The sequence below is a fragment of the Lissotriton vulgaris genome, chromosome 9 (genome assembly GCF_964263255.1).
Source record: "Lissotriton vulgaris chromosome 9, aLisVul1.2, whole genome shotgun sequence".
NCBI lineage: Eukaryota > Metazoa > Chordata > Amphibia > Caudata > Salamandridae > Lissotriton > Lissotriton vulgaris.
This window is the reverse complement of record NC_141697.1, coordinates 633,130,796-633,152,180: the sequence shown is the minus strand read 5'-3', so window position 1 is coordinate 633,152,180 and position 21,385 is coordinate 633,130,796. Positions and strand designations below refer to the sequence as shown.

The 21,385-nt window shown below is 44.6% G+C and overlaps 1 protein-coding gene across 1 annotated transcript in view; it reads left to right on the top strand.

The window, feature by feature from the left end:
* The window catches only part of LOC147692001 (uncharacterized), a 38,172-nt gene that overhangs the window by 5,422 nt on the left and 11,365 nt on the right, over nt 1-21,385 (top strand). Inside the window, exon 2 of the mRNA XM_086936713.1 lies at nt 19,527-19,616. Coding sequence (XP_086792839.1) covers nt 19,527-19,616 — 90 coding nt within the window. The remainder of the gene's footprint in view (nt 1-19,526; nt 19,617-21,385) is intronic.

Here is a 21,385-nt window from a genome sequence, read left to right as displayed (position 1 = left end):
CATAGGAAAGAGGAGCATCTTGCGTCACATATATCCCTAGGTAGACAAATCCCTCTACCGTCGTCTGGAGCCTCTCTGGGAGGTCTGGCCAATCCACCCTTCCCCGGGGATCATAAAGAATCGACTTGTGCCAGTTTATCTGATATCCGGCTCTGGCACCATAACGGGCCAACTCTGTGAACAGCGCTGCAATTATAGTATCCGGGTTTGTGATATATAAGAGGATATCATCAGCATATAACGATATTTTCTCCTCCGTGTTATCTGCCTGCCCTATACTGAACCCCCGGATGTTTACATTCTGCCGGACCGCACATGCTAGTACCTCTATAGTGAGAGCGAAGAGCAGAAGCAACAGCGGGCACCCCTGCCTGGCTCCCCGCCTTATTGGGAAATCCTCTGACATTACTCCATTGACTCTAACCCTAGCCCTGGGGACAGTATACAACAATTTTACCCACCTCCTGTATTTGGGCCCAAAGCCAAATCGCTCGAGCACCCCTTTTAAGAAAGACCAGTGAACTGCATCGAATGCCTTCTCGGCATCAAGGGACAAGAACAGGTGAGGGTCTTGTCAGTCGCTTACCTTCATCAGCCAATTGTGGGTCCTTCTAAGATTCAACCTAGTTGCCCGGTCTGGGAGGAAGCCCGTTTGGTCCAGATGGATGAGACCTGTTATCACTCCCCGCATTCGAAGGTCTAGAATCATCGCCAGCAGCTTAACCTCCACATTCAAGAGGGATATGGGGCGATACGACGCACAATCATCTGCCGGCTTACCATCTTTATGTATCGGAATGATTGTGGCCAGGCGGAGGTCCGGCGGGATACAGCCCTCCCTGCATCCTCATAGAGTCCCAAGACATGGTGGGCCAGTAGGTCCGCAGTCTTTTTAAAGAATTCCGCTGGGAATCCATTAGGGCCCGGGGACTTCCCCGCCCGAAGCTTGACGAGGGCTTCCTTGATTTCGTCCAGTGTAATGCCTCCATCTAAGTCCCGTTGGTTCTCCTCCCCCAGAGCCGGGAGATCAATATGAGCCATATACTGCATCGCCTCTGCCTGTGACCCCAGATCTCTGGCGTCATAAAACGCCCTGTAATACTTCGCAAAGGTCTCGGCTATCTGTTCATCTGTGCGCACCACTTTCCCTTGACCGTCTCTCACCTTCTCACCCATCTCGCATCCCTTTCTTTCCGACTGCGCCATGCCAACAGCTTCCCAGATTTATCCCCCACATCATAAAGGCGGTGCAGCGTCGCTAGTGCCTGCGTATTAGTCTCTCCTGTCACCAAGCTTCTATACTGACGTTGGACATCTGTGAGTTTTGTGACGGTCCCTATATCCCTAGTGAGTTGGTATTCCCTTTCGAGTGCCAGGATCTGGGTTTCTAACGATCGGATCTCCTCCTGTGCTTTCCTTCTGTCCCCCGCCAGTCTATTCTGCGCTCTGTCCCGCAGGACCGCCTTCATCGCTTCCCAGAGCACAACTTGGGACGAGGTCGTACCCTCATTTTCAGCTATGTATACTCTTACATCAGCCCGTAGGCCTTTTAGCAGATCTGCATTTTGAAGATCCCATGCCGTCAGTCTCCGGGACGTGCGCCTCTCTCCCCCTCCCCCTCCTACTTCTGCCAATAGAGGGGAGTGGTCCGAAATGCCTCTCGCCTGGTACCCTGCCTTGTCTTGTAAAGTTACAAATTCTTGAGACACACAATCACCTATTGTGACAACAACATCAACCTCTTGCTCAATGGTAGAAATGTTTTCTTCTTGGCAAGGTAATCTCGAAAGGAAATCTACTGTAACATTACTTCTACCAGGTACATACACAATTTCAAAACCATACCCTTGAAGCCGAGATGTTAACCGGGCAATACGAGCAGTAGAATTCCATCCACCACCAGGAGATAAAATCCCAACAAGCGGTTTATGATCTGTTCTGAGTGTGAATCTATTTCCCCAAACATAATTACGAAAGTGCTCAACTGCCCAAATACAAGCTAATAATTCTCTTTCGATTACAGAAAATCTCCTTTCTGTAGGAGATAACGTCCTTGTAGCGAATGCAACACACCATTCATCTCTGCCAGAACACTGACTAAGAACTCCTGCAAGCCCATAAAGGCTGGCATCCACTGTAATAATGCATTTTTTTTCAATGCAAAACGACTTCAGAGTAGGAGCATTAACAATCTCATTTTTAATTTGCTTAAAAGCAACATCTTGTCTCTCAGACCAAACTAATTCAGATGATTTTCTAGTCAATTCTCCAAGAGGTTCCATCTTAGTAGCAAAACTTTGTATAAACTTACTATAGTATTCGCATAGACCTGAGAAAGAAAGAAGTTTCTCCTTGTCATCGGGAGCAGGAGTGTTGATAATGGCATCGACTAAAGCCTTCTTGGGTACAACACCCTCGCCTGAAAGAGTATGACCCAAGTACTCCACCGATTTGCAAAAAAAATTGCTTTTACTGGCTTTTAAGTGTTAAACCATATTGTTCCAGTCTAGAGCAAACATCTTTAAGGTGAATAGAATGCTCATTCTCATTCTTGGAAAATACCAGAATATCATCCTGAAAACACTTGAAGTACATACCTACATCCTTAAAAATATGGTACATAGCCCACTGAAACACTGAAGCGGCCGAAGCCAAACCAAAAGGCATCCTTTTGAATTGAAAGAGGCCATGAGGAGTAATAAAGGCCATAAAATGCTTAGAGTCCTCAGTAAGCTCGATCTGATGATATGCGGACCTAAGATCCAAGGTAGAAAACACTAATGCACCATCCAACATACATACCATTTCGTTAATATTGGGAAGTGGGTTACAATCCGTAACCAGATTTGTGTTCAATGCTCTTAAATCCACACATAATCTGATGTTTTTATCCTGTTTAAGGGCCAAAACAATGGGAGAAACCCACTCCGAAGACTCTACCTCCTCAATTATGTCATATTTAATCATTGTGTCCAGCATATCTTTAAGTTCATTTCTAATGCTTATAGGAACTCCCCTTAATTTTTGTTTGACTGGAACAGAGCTAGACTTCACTTTAATTCTGTGACTAAAACCTTTAAGTTTCCCTAATTTGTCAGAAAACACATTCGGAAAACATTGTGTGAGTTCAGTGGATGTGGGTAATGCAGTGTGTTCAATACCAGAAGTAGATACTGTAAGAACAGATACTGGGCCCTTCATCCTGGGATTCAGAATGATGCCCAATTTGGCTTGATCTCGCCATCCCAACACATTTACACCTTTGTATGCCAATTTGATAACCGCTGAATTGGCTTTGAAGCAAATAAATACTTCTTTAAAACCTATGAAATCAATTTTTGAACCATCAAAATTGTTAGCAATAATGTCAGGTTCACACAACGTATTCATATCAACAAGATCTCTATACTGATTGCATGCAATATTCTTGTGTGATGATGGTCCACGGAGAACCTGAGTCTGCCATGAGTTCCAAAACCTTACCTAATCTGTTCACTAAACACTTGGGAGAAGATATATTGTAAACTTTTGAAATATCAAAAAAATCTTGAACAGACACAACAATTTCAGACTCAACATTGCTAGAAGTACTACCCCCATCGTCAAATACATATGACACCTTACTATTAGTAATGGCATGCCCCTTCCTGATACCTGGGCCGGGGACGAGATTGTTCCAATCTTCAAAAAGGGTTCCCCGCTATTCCCAGCAAACTACAGACCGATCAGTTTGATCGATGTCACACAAAAACAGTTTGCTAGGGTAATACTGGACCAAATCCAGGGCTGGTTGGAAGAAAATGATATTATCAGCCCATACCAGGCAGGATTCAGGAAAAACACTTCCACACTCGATCAAGTGTTTAGATTCAAACTCATCACATGGAAGACAGTGTCAATGGAGGGTGGCAGCCTCTATTTGATATTCTTGGACCTGAAAACTGCTTGTGATCTCATCCCAAGACCCAAATTGTGGGGGGTTTTAAGATCCTGTCCCAGGCCTCAATTCCTTATATGTTTTGTATCTCTGGAAGCCAGTGCCCTTCCCACAACAGTGTTTCATGGCTCTATCCCAAACCGGAAGTGTAATCTGGATGGCCAGAAAGAGATGCCAAGTCCCCCTGCCGCCATAGAGAAAGTGTAAGCAAAACCATTCACCCCATTGTGACTGCTCCAGCCTAAAAGTGGAGTGCTCTAGGGGGACGAATAGTCAATCATTAATATTGATGAGGTGGGCTACCCAATAGTAGGCTTTGAGATCAGGCACGGTGAGTCCACCAGTATACTGATTACATTGGTGAGTTTTTAAGGCAATTCTGGGGTTTGACCATCCCACAACAGGTTCCGCATGTCACCCTCGATTTTAGCAAAGATCTCTGGGGGAATCCGGTTAGAACGTATTAAGCAACACATACAATAGTTTGAGTAGTGAGATAATATTGAACATGGCTTCCCATGATTGTGAGGGTCGACCACGCCACCTCTCCCTTTTGGCTCAGCATTTTCACATCACCCTTCTCAAGTTCTGCTCGAAGCAGAGTTCCCTCCCCGGCATCATGAATATGCCTAAAAACTTAAATCCCCATGCCATGTGTGTCAAGCGATGGCGGAGTGGGAGAACCTCTGTCACATTTTGTTGGATGTAGCACTGATTTGTTCCCATTTATCCTTTAACCAGAATAACTCCCATAATCCTCGAACAGGTGCAAAATCAAAGGGAGGGACCCTGAGGGATTTGTAATATAAAGAAGAATGTCATCTGCATAAAGTAAAATGTCTTCTGAAGTAGCTTCTCCCATGACGTTAAAGCCATGAATCCTAGTTTGGCTGTGAATTGCACATGCCAGTGATTCTATGGGGAGGGTGAACAGGCTGGGGGAATAGAGTGCAACCCTGCCTCGTGCCTCAACCAATAAGTAATTAAAAGGACAGCACTCTGTTAACTCTGACTGCCACTACCAGGGCCTGAAATAATAGTTTGACCCATTTGCTGTAATGGGGGCCAAACACGAACTTGACCAAGGGTTTTTAAAGGAATGGCACTGCATTAAACGCCTTTTCTGCGTCCAGTGCTAAAAGGCTATGGGGTCTGGCTGTTTTTTTATTTTGTTTAGCCAATTGTGTGCCCGTCTAAGATTGTAGCGTGTCGACCTGATGGGCATTACGCTGAACTGGTCCCTATAGATCAGTGATGTGATCACCTGTAGTAGCCTAGTGGCCAGTATTGTGGCCAAAATGTTAACCTCTGTGTTGAGTAGTAAGATTGGACAGTACCACTATAACCACCCGGCTGAGATTTGACAAGAGAGTCCCTTGTTTACCTGCTTCTAGAAACATAATTTGAAGATGAGGTCCCAAAGCAGTAAAACATTTCTGCTGGAATGCCATTGGGCCCCTGGGTCTTATTAAAGTTGAGTTTTGCCATGGCCGCTTGGACTTACGCCAGTTTAATGTCGGCATCAAGTAAGGCAGGTGCCTCCACATCTAGTATGGGGTAGATTTGACTGCCAAGTATGTTTCCATTTGGGGTAGCTCCTGTAATGGCCGGACTTTATAGAAATCCTCGTAGTAGTGGGTGAAGGCCTTAGCTATAGCTTCATCAGAGTCCGCACATTCCCCCTGGCCCGACTATCTGATGCACCCATCTGGATTCTGCCTCCTTTTTCTCAAACCAGAAAAGTAGCCCACATTTGGGTCTTAGCCTCGTCCTGCGGGCAGAGTTTGATATTCTTCCTTGAGGATGTCCAGTTTCTTGAGCCTGGAGGGGTCGTTGTCTAGTCTTAGGTTCCCCTCAAGGTCTAGCACCTGACCTTCAAGCAATTCTAGGGCGCATAAGACCCTCTTCTTCTGGGCTAGCAAGTTCTGAGCTCGGTCCTGAAGGACCATCTTGTATGCCTCCCAAAGGACTGGCTTGGACGTGACGAGTCTTCATTTCTTTAAAGTAAGGCTCGGAGACCACCCTCAGCCCTACTGCTACTTCCTGGTCCCTTAAATCCTTTGCATTGAGTTTCCAGCCCGTCCCTTCGCTGCGCCGTCTACCCAGCATCATTAACAATGGGGAGTGGTCTGAAAGGTCTTGGGCCAGGTAATTGTCCTGGTGTATGGTACCCACCTTGCCGGCAGGAGTAAAGACATAGTCAATGAGGGAAAACATCCTATAGGCCCCAGAAAAGTAAGAGTATCACCTGCCAAGGGGGTGCGCACACCTCCAGAGGTCCGAGAGCCAAAATAGGCAGTAAAGCATGCAAGTGGGGTTGGTTGTGTATCCATACTCATAGTCCCTGATCTGTCTTGGTCGATGGCCATAATGTCATTAAAATCTCCGATGACTATGTGTGCAGAGGAGTCTGCCTCTAGCAAGATAGTTGCTAACTTCTCCAGTGTGAGGCCTGCAGTCTAGGGGGCATGTAGACACTTAAAAATGTACCGTCCACACATCCCCAGAACCCTCTCACTCCCACATATCTATCTAATGGATCTATCCACTGTTTTGTCATAGGAAATTGTGTTTTTTTAAACCAATGTAGCCACTCCCCTAGATCAGGTTTAATATCCTGCATGTGCCAGCATAATAGTGGCCCCCTTCCAAGGAATTTGCATTGTGTCTCCCTAAGATGGATCTCTTGTAAGCAACTACATCCGGGTGCATCTGTTTGATATATTAGGTCGCCAAACCCCTATTAATTTTGTCTCCCAGGCCATTCACATTCCAGGATAGGATCGAGAGAGCCCTGTCATCTAGTTTTAGCCCATCCAGTGTGGTTCTAGATCTAGGGTCAGGAGTGCCATGGTTAAAATGGTCATCAGGCTGTCAATGTGAGATAAGTGTGTTGGGTGTATCCTGCTGCATGGCTGGTCGTCGGCCGTAGAGCGTGTGTCCTCCCCCCCCCTGAACTATAATAACTGTTAACACTTTAACCTGAATCTGACCCACCCCTATAGTACCTCTGTGAGTGTGTATCCTTATCTCGTAACAGCAAACTACTCAACAGGGCAATCTGAGAGGTATGTAACCTCCCATCCCACCCACCCATAAACTCTTTACAAATTGAGTTAAAACTGGAAACAACCACTCATGTTAGCTGTGGTTCTGTACTTGTGTTTAGAAAGTTGTCCATGCCAACTCACTGAGTCATCCATCATGGGACAGGAAGAATCATTCGCCAGGACCCCAGTTCTGATTGTCAGCTGCACGACTATATTGCCGCTATCAGTCCAGATGCTGTGACATCTGGGGGGTCTCAGGTTTGTGTTCCAAATTTCCAATCGCAACTGCCAATGGGGCGGGGGGCTCCAAATCCGTCCTTTGATCGTCCCCTGTATAACCATGTGTGGATCCCCCTTCGAGGCTAACAGTTTTGCTCTTTTTATCACAGCCACTCTGCCCCTTCTGACTCCAAGGAGGCCTCTTGTCTCATCTCTTGACCTCTGTTGCGCCTGACCCTGCCCATACTTCTCTTTTCTGAGCAGCGAGCTTTCCTTCAGGGCCATTGCCAGTCTTTGGGTCTGGCCCCTTATCTCGTAATCAGGTGGCAGCCTGGTTCACTCTCCTTGTCCTGCGCAGTCTGGGGCATGCCACAACCACTCTCATGCTGCTTCAGGGGTCCGAAAGAAATGTGATTCCCCGGAGCAGTCCCTTCAGTTAGGCTGGGAATGAAAGCATGTATTTTAGATGAAGACTTTGCAGTTTGGACTTAACAGAACGGAATGTATGCCTATGCCACTGAGTCTCCTGGGTGTAATCTGGGAAAATCAGGATCTTGGAGTTTTCATGGTGCACTTACCCCATCTTATGTACTTTAGAAAGGGCCCTATCTCTGTCTTGGAATTTCAAGAAGCCCCTGCCCCCCAAAGCGTGGGGTGTCCGTTCGAAGAGGTGGAAAATGTATCCTCAAGTAGGATCTGTTGCGACCACTCATGTAGGAACCATGACACATTCTGGCCCTCAACTCCCTATGGAAACCCCACAAATCTGAGGTTGTTAATCCGGTGCGGTTTTCCGCATCTTCCTCTATCCTGTACCATTGATTTGAGTAATAGTAAATATCTGTTATTCAGCGTCAAGATACCATGGGGTGAATGTGCGCTTTACAAATGTCCATATGTTATTCTACGTCCCTAGCAGGCCTGGGCCTCCGCGCAACTTCTTTACGGGGGTGCTAGACTGTGTCTTCCAACTTCAAAAATCTGGTTTCTGCAGGCGTAACCTTTTTTGCCACGTTTCGGCTGTCTTGAGACAGGAAGGAGTCCTTAGAACACACCTCACCCACCCTCCCCTCCAGGACCTCAAGGGATGAATGGATAGCGAGGAGGAGGACAGCATTCTAAGGCACCGCAGGAGTAGCGTTCTTCATTGGGGAGTGCTATCACCCTTATGTAGCAATCCATTCTGCCCTGACAGGGGTCTTGTGGTCCTTGTCACGGGCCATTCTCTCTTCCCCAGAGTTCATGCCCTCTCACTTCTATCAAATCGTACCTGTTGGTATTGGGGCTTTCTCACCAATCAAGGGGCTCGGTACAAAGATGGACAGTGTTTGAACCTAAGACAGTGTGAGGAGCTTGAACTTGTCAGCAATGTGAAAAACATGTACTACTGAACAATGTACAGAGCTGTCAGTGGTGGGCAGACTCAGGAACGGACACTGTTAGGCAGTGTGAGAAGAAATCACTACCTGGAAGTGTGAGTAGTCTGCTATAACCAGGGATTGGTAGTGTTTGTGAGAAGCTGGCACTGTTGGGTTGCATACAGATGTTGCAAAGCTGGTGGTGGAGGAGCGGGAGACTGCCAGTGGACAGTATGTGCTCACATTGATGGGCAGAGTAATGCACTCTCACTACTGAGCAGTTTTGGAGGCAGATGTTAGTCCTCTGTTTGAAGAGCAGGCATGGTGGCCACTCTGAGGTGCTGGCTTTGGGGGACAGGGTGAAGAGCTGTTAGTGGTGGACAGTGTGTGAGTTGGCACTGGTAAGCAGTGTAAGAAAGAGACACTAGTGGAGGATGCATGGAAATTGTACTAGCGGGTACGGTAAAGAGCTGGCACCAGTGGGCAGGGCTGGGAATGGGCTGTGGTGGACCCTATTGGCAGCTAGTACTTTTGGACAGAGTAGCCCTCAATCGTGAGCAGTCTTAGATTTGACGTTGATAGACATTGAGAAGCACAGGCATTGGTGGATGGTGTAGGAATCTCACACTCTTGTGTACAACGACCTGAATGTGGTGGAAAGTGAACAGGAAGTGGTGGGCTGCTGGAAAGCTGGCACTCGCAGCTGATTGATAAATGCTTTGGTAGGTAGTGTAAGCAGTAAGCATTAGTGGTCATTGTGGTGAGCTGGAACTTATGTGCAGTGTGAAAAGCTGGCCAAGGCGTTGTTACCTGTGGGCAGTGTAATGAGCGTCGGTAGGGGAGGTACTCACATCTGGGTTGTAGAAGATAATTGCACGGTTGGACAATGTGAGGGCCTGAAACAGTAAAGCAATGTGAGAATGTTAAGGTATTGTGCAGTGTAGGAAGCTGATGCTAGTAGACAGTGTGATCAGCCTGCATCTGGAGGGAGTATGAAGCACTCAAACTGGCACTGTAAGAAGCAGGCACAGGTGGCCAGTGTTAGAAGCGGACTTCTGCCGGTGGTAGGAGAAGCAGGCACCTTTCGGCAGTCCACTGGGTATGTGAAGAGTCCGCATTGAGGGGTAGTATGAGAGTTTGGAACTTGTAGCAACAGAGACACTGGCTCTTGTGGACAAGGTGAAAACAGCACTCACTGGCGTTGTGAGGAATTGAGGCAAGTGGACAGTGTGGGAAGTTGACATTGGTGAGCTGTATGAAGAGCGGGCACCGGTGGGTAATGTAAGAAGCTGGTTTAGGTCACCAGCGAGAAGTTGGAATTGGAGAGCAGTACAAAGAGTTGGCACAGGTGGACCGTGTGAGGAGCTGACGCTTACGGCACATGCGAGGAGCAGACACCAATGGGCAGTGTGCAGAACTGGCACTGGTGGGCAGTGTGAGGCGCTCATATTGTGGCAATGCAAGCTGCTGGCACAGATGGGCACCGTGAGAAGTTAGCACTACAGGTTATTGTGAGGAACTGGCACTATTGACAGCATGATGAGCTAGTGCTCTGTGTATCACTGAGCAGCATGAGGGTTGGCGGTAGTGAGCAGAGTGAGTAACAGGAATGACTGAGGAGCATAAGGTGGGTAGTATGTGGTTTAACCCCGATGGGAAGTTTTAGGAGCGAACACTAAGATGCTTTCAGTCGTGTGAGAAGCCTGCTTTCCTGATTTGCAGTTTGAGGAGGTCATGTTTGGTGACCAGGGGGAGGAACCAGCACTGAGAAACAGTGTTAAGAGGATGCATTAGCTGCGAGAAGGTATTGGTTGCCAATATGTGAAATGGAGTCCAGTAGTCAGTAAGAGGGACACACTCTGGAGAGCAGAAAAGAAAGCTGGACTGCTGGGTGCGAGTACCGGGCACTGGCGGGCACTACTAGGCAGTGAATGGGGAGGCACCAGTGACAGTGTTAGACAAGGACACCAGGGAATGTGTGAAGAGACACTACTGATGAGCAGTGAAAGTAGATGGCACGTGTGGCCTTTAAATAACTGGAACTGGTAGACGGTGTGAGGAGCTGGCTCTCTGGGGGAGTCTAGGAGCTGGAAGTGGCTAGCCGTGTGAGAAAACCATCAGCTGCAGGCAGAGTGCCTATCAGTTATGGTCTGTGTGAGGAGCTGCATTGATGGATAGGGAAACTTGACCCTAGTGAGCAGTGGGAGGAGTTCTCACCATCGTGAGGGACTTTGGCCCCACAGCACTAACTTTCAATTCTGCGCCTCCCCAAAATACTAAATATCCTCTGATGTTTATGCAAATAATCCATTGTGCAACAAAGGAAGACAGGTAGCGATCAGAAGCTGGAATGTCTAAATCGTTAGCCCATTAAATTATTCTCCCTAAAACAAAACTGCAACATTCTTTAAAGAAAATGTAGAAAGCACATCTAGACTCTTGCATTATTTTATGGGCAACTAATGCTAACTTTAGGTATCTTACGGCCACATGCATCATCCCGGCCTTTTGCGAATTCCAAATTGCAAAAAATAGGGAATCGCAATTTGGAATTTGCAAAATGGGATGCTGTAATGGCTGGATTTTCTGTTTAGATGGGATCAGCCCCCAGGGGCCCCTGTGACCCAGCCAAAACGTACTCACCTTCCGTCCTCAGGACTCCTCTATATCCAGGCACCTGGTACCTACCTGAGGATAGGGAATTCGCAATATACAAGCTCATATTATTAAGAACACCACTAAATCTATAGGGATACTAAGAATACTCACTGATTACTAGGGATATCCATACCCTACACCACACTTATTCACATCAGTTGGTCTCGCGGCCACCCTGACCCAGACCGTTCTACCCTAGGGCAGATCTGACACACAATCTGGCGTGTCTACACACGTGGGTCTGCAGCCCCAGTGCTCTCCTTTTCCAAATCGTTCGCGATCCTGCGAAACTTACACGGTGATCTCCCTCTCACCGCTCTCATTAATCTTATGCCACAATCCGGTGGCTTTATGCGATAGTATCCCTCCTATCGTTCTCATTAACGCCGCATATCAACGACGACCACATTCCTATGAAACATTATTGGGATGATATTATCTCAGCTGTCTACTCGGGATGAAACTACAATGATGACTTTGGATATGGTTTCAGATTACAATGTATTACCTGTTCTTGGCATCAAAGGTCCACTCACTCCCTATTTATGTGATCACTACTCACCTGATTGGGATTACTCATCCATTCATGCAGCAATTACCTAGGAGCTATGTTTACCTTTAGTGAACAAGAATAGGGATTACACACCAGTTAGTTATAAACTGGGGGGTGTTTTTATTACAGTAATATAAACATTAATGCACATCTAACAAAGACTATAGGTAGAACACACCGCTTGAAAGAGAAAAGATTACACATAACAGGAACACTCCGCTAAAAAGGGAAAAGATTAAGTGTAGAGTGTAAATGTAACTAATTCAGACTACCTCACCTATTAGAAGGAAGATTTCTCTCTCTGCCTCTGGTGGGATTAGGGCTCTCTCTGTCTCTCCCTCCTTCACCACATCACCACGCCTCTGGTTCAGTTGCTCCAGCTGACAGCCTTCTTTGATGCTCTCTGCACTGCTTTTCTCTCTCCTCATCTTCAGCAATCGTCTGCCTTCTTTCTCCATTCAAGAACTGCACTCTATTCTGCAGCTCCTAGCAGACATCCTCTCTCTCTCTGCAAGCTATTCAGAGCTCCAAGTTGTTCTGGGCTCCCAGCAGTCCTGTGCTCCAAGTTGTTTTGAGCACCACGCTGAACTGCACACCACGCTGCAATGACTTCCAAAACTGAACTGAACCCTCCTCCTCTCCTGTAGCTCGCTATTATGGATTCCTCTCCCCTCATGGAAATTTCCACCGGAGGGCTGTCTCCTACCGAATTCCTGTGCCAGCTCCCAGGCTTTCACGCAACCGCAGTGGCCATCTGCTTGTTACGTCTGGGCCCAAGAGAAAAACACATTTCTCGGATAAGAAGCAGTCCTAACTGGATTTTCCCTCCAGCACAACAGCCTTAAGTGAAAACATTGCCTTCGCCCTAAAAAGCCTCTCTGCTTCCATCAAGATGGAGTCTCTCTAGCTTTAGGCCTGAAAGGGGTGAAATGCTCCTTAGCTCTGTCAGAATACCTACATGAACCATACCAATATGTCTAATATGTCAAAGCCAATAGGCAATAGACAGGTTAAAGTCAAGAATAAAGGCATATTAAGCAGCTATCCTCTTCTAGGTCTGGAAAAAGGGCTTAAAAGGGCCAACACAGGCTAAGAAGGCCTATACTAGATGCGAGCAAGAATAATGATCTATTATCACTGCTAAATAAAGCCAAAAACCCTGCCATAACATTGCACCCTAGATCCTTATCTTGCGAGCATCTTATAAACAACAACAACCATCTAAACAAACATCAACATAATCTATCCAACATAGGCTAAAAATACCTATCCTAGATGTGAGCAAGATTAAGATCTATATCACTGCTAAATAAAGCCCAAAAAACTCTGCCAACCACCCTTAGATCCTTATCTTGCGAACATCTGACAAACAATAACATCGAGATAAACAAACATCAACAAAATCTATCAACAAATCAAAACCTAAAAAAAACTCCCTAAAAACAATGACAACTCAAGAAAATTCCACCTGAAACTCAATTGTAGGGAATAGAAACCTAAAAACAAATCAAAGCACCCTTGACTTGAATGCTGAAAATATCTGAGATTGGATCTGATAACGACAGAAACTAACCAAAGCATCCTCAAACTAAATGTGCCTCAACTTCTAATGATAACTGGTGAAATCTAGTGATGTAGGGACTTATGTGTTGAATGAAAACAGCAAGGGGCCTAAATGGGCCTACTTCGGACAACTTAAGGCTAAATGAGGCCTACCTACTATTATCAACTTAAAAACCAAATATGTTTCAACTTCTAATGAGAGAACAAGAAAGGGCCTAAATGAGCCTTACGTACTATAGGCAACTTAAGCTAATGATGACTCATGAAACTATTGGTGTAGGTGGTAATATGTGAGATGAAAATAACAATAGGCCTAAATGAGGCCTACCTGCTGACATTTGTCAATTTAAAGCGAAATCTGAGAAATACAATTGCAAGATCTGGGCAAACATTAATACATTAAATCACACGGTGGAACACATGTACGCACCATCATTGAAAAAAGTCCTTCATTTGGAAAAACTATAATAGGTGAAATATTTTTTTTAAAAGTGGGGCCTGCTTATAGTAATGTCAAAATTGCAGGCCAGGGAATAAAATAACTTAGTCATAATAGGTGACACGTTTTTTTGCTTTAAAAGTGGGGTCTGATTGTCCAAGGGATTATTTAATGTCCAAATTCTTCAGTGTAGGCCACCACCCTGCATCCTGGACACTTCCTCCAATGCGGCCATCCATCACCCGGTCTGGTCTGGTCTGGTCTGGTCTGGTCTGGTTCCATTATCCAAAACAATAAACTAAAATAATAACATGAAAATAAAAAGCTAAAACAAATAAAGGGAGTGGGCAGACGCACGCACGCACCCCAACTGCAGCCATCCTAGAAACAAGAGAAGAAGTATCATTATTCTTGTAAAATAAAATTTTCCATTTAAAAAGCACCCCGGGTGCCTTTCATTATTGAAAAGGAAATATCCTAATTAATTAAAACATTCAAAATTTAACTTTTAGCAACATTGAGTGGGGCCTAACATACCCTAATCCTAACTAAGCCAGTCTCACCCTTCTGGGCAAGAACCATGCTACAGTGTGAAAAAAAAATTTGGAGTACCGCCCAAATGGTGACAGCATCAGCAGGGCACTGCAAGCCTCCCATTTTCCCTGGTCAGAGTCTGAAGAGCCAGGCCACCCCGCCCTTAAATAAACAAGCCGTGCGCGGAAGAAAATTGGATTGTAGCCCATCATAACACACTGGGACGTGATCGAAACTTGCAGAATGAAAAAAAAGTTCGTCTGCGCAGACCAGCTGGTCTTGCCAAGGTCAAAAAACAAATTTCTCCTGCCTTATTTTGTAACTAACAGAAGCTCGAGTTTAACAAAAACAATTCTGTTACAGTGCATTGCCAATTAAAAAAGGTCCAATTTTTTATTAAAAAGACGTTTGTCCAACTAACTCAACTAAAGGCAAGACATTTAAAAATATGAGCACTTATTTAGGGTCCATTCGTCAAAGATACATTTCAACGTTGTATATAAGTTCACATTTATAAAAACATACATTTTCATTTTAACATTTTCATTTCAAAGGCAAATAGTTGCCAGTCACTAATTAAAAGCACATGTTACCATGCACAATCGGGCAAGATTTATTATTTGAAAACCAACACATTCCTGTCTAGATGGAAACCCCTCACAGAAATAATTAATGAAAACAGCTCGTAGCGTGCACTCTAACGGGCTATCTTTTTAACATTTCTCTCATTTTAAAAGAACACAGCTTTCTCCGTAATTCACTGGTTTATTTATAAGCACTTAAGTTCCAAGGTGAACCCACACAAATACGTAGACGCATTTCAAAAGGAATGTGAAATGAACAGAACCCTTCTCAAAACACAAGATGTTACCTTTCCGTCAAGAAACTGACAAAGCACGTAGGCTGACCAAGGAACCAAAAAAAAAAGTCAAAATCAAACCATCAAAAATCCTTAAAATAATTCACTGACTTTTATAGTCAGGTCAGATAACCATGCATGTTGACAGCATGTAAAAAATAAAGGCTGCCACCTCAACTCAAGATATTAACCCTTTGGCAGCTCAAATAGAAACATTTCCCAACGTCCATTTATACATGGGAAAATCATTAGCACATTTCTTCACGTTTACAAATGACACGCACATATTTTCAAAAACGTTATCCCCAAGCACCCGAGAAAGATCCAGCTCTCTCCTGCCAAACGTAATGATAACATGCCCTGTCCAAGCCATGACCACATGGCGCTATTCACAAGCCATATTTACAAGACAAGCCTTTCACAAACAACATTTCCAAGGCGCAATGCACAAGGAACACAATAAATCAACATGAGAACCTGCACCTCACAAGTCACATTAATATGGCGCTATTCACAAGTCATATTTACAAGGAGCTATATTCACAGAACTCCACAGATCATAGAACAATGAACACATTTCACATTGCACAGCATAAGCAGATGCAGCAAGCAATTGAATGGGCAATTTAAAAGCATTTTTTACACACATTTATACAATTGGACCATCACAAAGATGTAACTGGCTTCCTCATGTAATGTCATCCTTCAACTCTGACAGTTTAAACACCAAGATGAAAACCATTCCTTCCACCCTGAATAAACCAAATGCCATGATGAAATACAATCTCCTCACGCTGCAACTGTTCAAGCCAATAGGTCTAACAGGATACATAAACTGCAACATTAAGCCAGATGGAACTAGCGTTCAGGGCACTCCCTCAGAACACATGGGGAACTCTCTAAGCACATGGCCAGGCACACAGAGTTCGTAAACTGTCCGACTACGCCAAAATGTAATGTTTGGCGCTTACTCACAACACATGGGGTCACACAGGATTCGTAAGATGCCGACTACGCCAAAATGTAATGTTTGGCGCTTACTCACAACACATGGGGTCACACAGGATTCGTAAGATGCCGACTACGCCAAAATGTAATGGCTGGATTTTCTGTTTAGATGGGATCAGCCCCCAGGGGCCCCTGTGACCCAGCCAAAACGTACTCACCTTCCGTCCTCAGGACTCCTCTATATCCAGGCACCTGGTACCTACCTGAGGATAGGGAATTCGCAATATACAAGCTCATATTATTAAGAACACCACTAAATCTATAGGGATACTAAGAATACTCACTGATTACTAGGGATATCCATACCCTACACCACACTTATTCACATCAGTTGGTCTCGCGGCCACCCTGACCCAGACCGTTCTACCCTAGGGCAGATCTGACACACAATCTGGCGTGTCTACACACGTGGGTCTGCAGCCCCAGTGCTCTCCTTTTCCAAATCGTTCGCGATCCTGCGAAACTTACACGGTGATCTCCCTCTCACCGCTCTCATTAATCTTATGCCACAATCCGGTGGCTTTATGCGATAGTATCCCTCCTATCGTTCTCATTAACGCCGCATATCAACGACGACCACATTCCTATGAAACATTATTGGGATGATATTATCTCAGCTGTCTACTCGGGATGAAACTACAATGATGACTTTGGATATGGTTTCAGATTACAATGTATTACCTGTTCTTGGCATCAAAGGTCCACTCACTCCCTATTTATGTGATCACTACTCACCTGATTGGGATTACTCATCCATTCATGCAGCAATTACCTAGGAGCTATGTTTACCTTTAGTGAACAAGAATAGGGATTACACACCAGTTAGTTATAAACTGGGGGGTGTTTTTATTACAGTAATATAAACATTAATGCACATCTAACAAAGACTATAGGTAGAACACACCGCTTGAAAGAGAAAAGATTACACATAACAGGAACACTCCGCTAAAAAGGGAAAAGATTAAGTGTAGAGTGTAAATGTAACTAATTCAGACTACCTCACCTATTAGAAGGAAGATTTCTCTCTCTGCCTCTGGTGGGATTAGGGCTCTCTCTGTCTCTCCCTCCTTCACCACATCACCACGCCTCTGGTTCAGTTGCTCCAGCTGACAGCCTTCTTTGATGCTCTCTGCACTGCTTTTCTCTCTCCTCATCTTCAGCAATCGTCTGCCTTCTTTCTCCATTCAAGAACTGCACTCTATTCTGCAGCTCCTAGCAGACATCCTCTCTCTCTCTGCAAGCTATTCAGAGCTCCAAGTTGTTCTGGGCTCCCAGCAGTCCTGTGCTCCAAGTTGTTTTGAGCACCACGCTGAACTGCACACCACGCTGCAATGACTTCCAAAACTGAACTGAACCCTCCTCCTCTCCTGTAGCTCGCTATTATGGATTCCTCTCCCCTCATGGAAATTTACACCGGAGGGCTGTCTCCTACCGAATTCCTGTGCCAGCTCCCAGGCTTTCACCCAACCGCAGTGGCCATCTGCTTGTTACGTCTGGGCCCAAGAGAAAAACACATTTCTCGGATAAGAAGCAGTCCTAACTGGATTTTCCCTCCAGCACAACAGCCTTAAGTGAAAACATTGCCTTCGCCCTAAAAAGCCTCTCTGCTTCCATCAAGATGGAGTCTCTCTAGCTTTAGGCCTGAAAGGGGTGAAATGCTCCTTAGCTCTGTCAGAATACCTACATGAACCATACCAATATGTCTAATATGTCAAAGCCAATAGGCAATAGACAGGTTAAAGTCAAGAATAAAGGCATATTAAGCAGCTATCCTCTTCTAGGTCTGGAAAAAGGGCTTAAAAGGGCCAACACAGGCTAAGAAGGCCTATACTAGATGCGAGCAAGAATAATGATCTATTATCACTGCTAAATAAAGCCAAAAACCCTGCCATAACAGATGCATGTATATTTTCGCAAATTATTTGCGATTCGGTAAAAATCGCAATTTTTACCGAATCACAAATATTATGCGAATTCCAAGGTGCGAATTCGCAATTCCCATTGATTCCTATGGGCCAAATGGCCCATAGGGATCAATGAGAAGGCTTTAACAAATTGCGTTTTTCTTTTTGAAAATCGCAATTTGTTAATGCATTCCAAGGGTGCAGAGGGGGGTCCAAAGGACCCCCCCCCCCTGCACCCCAGAAATGTAATTTGAAGTGCATGTTTCACACACACATGTCCTAAGGACATGTGTGTCTGAAACATGAACGTTTAAAAAATGCATTTTTTAGATTTTTCAAAACTTTTCGCAAATTACTACGAGGTTCAACCTCGTGGTAATTTGCACCTCCTAATTGCTAATTCGCAATTAGAAAAACAATCATGCATTGCTTTTAAGGAATCGCAAATTCACGATTTTCACAAAAATGCATGATGCATCCCAAAAACTTATTTAGGAAGTGCAAACGGACGATTTTACCGATTCGCACTGTTTGCACTTCCTAAATAAGTTGATGCATGTGGGTGTTAGTGTGTGACCTTCTGACACTGGCAATATTTATTGCAATCTTCCACCTCCTTCCAGTTGCTTCTGAGGCTTATTAAATGTTTGAAGTCCACTCTCCTGCTTTGTATGTGGTTTCAAATTTAGATTCGTGGTACAGCTTGCTTGTACACGTTTGTATGCTTTGGCAGAATGATCAGCATATGCACTTTCTTGCACGTTTTCTGGAAGATTATTTATGATGCAAGAATGCCAGACCAAAGCTTCTTTTTGATGAAACATCGCCTTGCACAAAGCAGGGTCAGTAAACCAAGATTACACTGACGTATATCATGACATGACACACAATCTTTTAAAGTTGCAGGATACGTGAAGGTGTTTGTCAATCCCTGCCCTAAGCATCAATTTTCTTCGGATACTAATACAACCTGTAGCGGTCTAGTTCTTTGCCTACACACACATACCCGGAACCAGTATCATACTCTGTATCACTCTCTGGCCAGGCAGGGCCAGAGAGCATAAATAAAGGGGCCGGGGTCGCTCAAGACTTCCGGTCGACACCCACCCCTGATACCGCGTAGCGTGCCCCCAAGAGACGCTACACAACCGATTGACCTAGAGGCGTTAAAGTACCACGATCCCAAAACTGAAGACAGACTTGGCTATGAACGTCTGAGAGTCTTTTTGGATTTGTTTTCTCCCTTGCATTGCTTGGATAAGTGTCACACACTGTCTCTTGTGTATGTACAGAATGGGACCAAATGTATACAAATCTATCTATACCTGCGCCCCAAAGGGATCATTCTGTTCCAAACTTTGAAGGGCCTCCTCTACACTGGACAGCAACCAAAAGCATTACATTTCTGGGAAGTGCCTTGACTACCATGTATTTGTGTTACCAGGTTGTGAACGGCTACAACTTTCGCTTGAAACTGAAGATGATGAAAAATGGATGTGGGCAGGGATCCTCTAACGGAAACATCCAAAGTGAGGTAATGATGGCTTGTGTTGGTCCAGCAGACAACATGGTTTTCTCCCCTTTTACTCCTGTTTTCCCGACTGAAAGGGATATCACTGTGGCTTAGAATAGACACTTAATCAGGGTAACATTGATCATTCAAGTGCACAAGCTCAATTCTCAATGTTCTTCACTTTGAGACATAATGGATAACTTGTACAGCTGCTCTGTGGCTTTCAGCCCCCCCTGCATTGGGGTCAAAGATGTTTCAAGGATGCCAGTGATGGGTTTTATGAAACTGTGTGTAACACAGTCTGCACCCTAATATTGTTTTTTTCAGCTATAAGTGAATTTAATACCAATCATCTGACTGTAAGATTAATAATCCAAATGTCTTGTGCCCCCTCACTTCTTATGCTGGGGAGGCAGCTACCTGGGCCAAAGGAGCCAAAATGCCCCCAACATTATCAAACCTGGCCTTCCCAACATTACCTGATGGGGTAGAATTACCGAGGCAACAGACGTCTATCTATCTATCTATCTATCTATCTATCTATCTATCTATCTATCTATCTATCTATCTATCTATCTATCTATCTATCTATCTATCTATCTATCTATCTATCTATCTAATGCAGCTATGTGGAGTTTTGGTAAAGAAAATTTATACTTGCTTACCTGTCGATAATTTGGAGTCAACATTTTCTCCTCAATATTCTGTGCATTGATAATATAGTTTCGATATTTACGATTCACACCCAATCCCTCCTCATTTCCTTCCTTAAAAAAATAATTTTTGGGACCTAATGTCCTGTTAAAAGTCTCCCTTGGCCATCAGAAATTCCAGAAAAATACATTTGTGTTCCTTCTACAACAGATCATAAAAGACCACATTGTGCCAGACTCCTTTCAATTGATCTTTTCACCTAGACAGAGCACTGTACAAGACCTCATCTGGTTATGGGATGATACCCTGGCTACGTTTTCATCTGCAACAGGCATTGCATTCCTCCTGGAACGGCCTACCACCTTCAAGACTGTACAGAGCCTCATCGACTGACTTCCGCAGCATCACGCTCCCATAGGTCTGATCTCACATGATACAGATTAGTCCTCAAATGCTGAACGCTAGTCCCCTCATACCGTAAGTCTACCGGTCACCTGATTGATCCACCAAGCATCCTGCCTAATATTCCAACCTCTTCAACATGGACCCCTCATTTGCCTTTAAATTAATCTGTAACATCTCCTACTACCACTTTTCAGGCAGCACACAAATTTACTTGATGGTCTGTGGATCAATGTACTGGGTAAATCACGTTTCTGTAGCTTGAGGCCATCAAGAACTCGCGAGTCAAATTTAGTGAAAACGCCAGTTCAGGGTTTAGGTGATCATTTCAGCTGGCCCTCTCAGATACTGTCAGCCACTAAGGAGGCAGTGCTGGAATGGGAGTTAAAAGCAGCCTGGAAAAATGTTTTATTAGCAGCATCATACTCTACTAAGCTCTCAAATTGAATGAGTTTGACCTTCTAAAAGAGCTTTATCCATTGCCAAACATGAATTAAAAATAATAAAATGGCCCAAGCAATTTGTAGAGCCCAACTTTCCTATGATATTGGATAAAAAGCCTTTGGATTTACAGGTAGCATTGAATAGAAACATTTCCAATAAATGTTGATATTAATCGCCCTTCAAAACAACCCAGGTATGTGCATACAAGAAACAAGGTTGTTGCTCATCTGGTTTCTCCTTTGAGGTCACTTTCATTCTCTATGTCCTGTATACGAAATCCATAGCTGCAC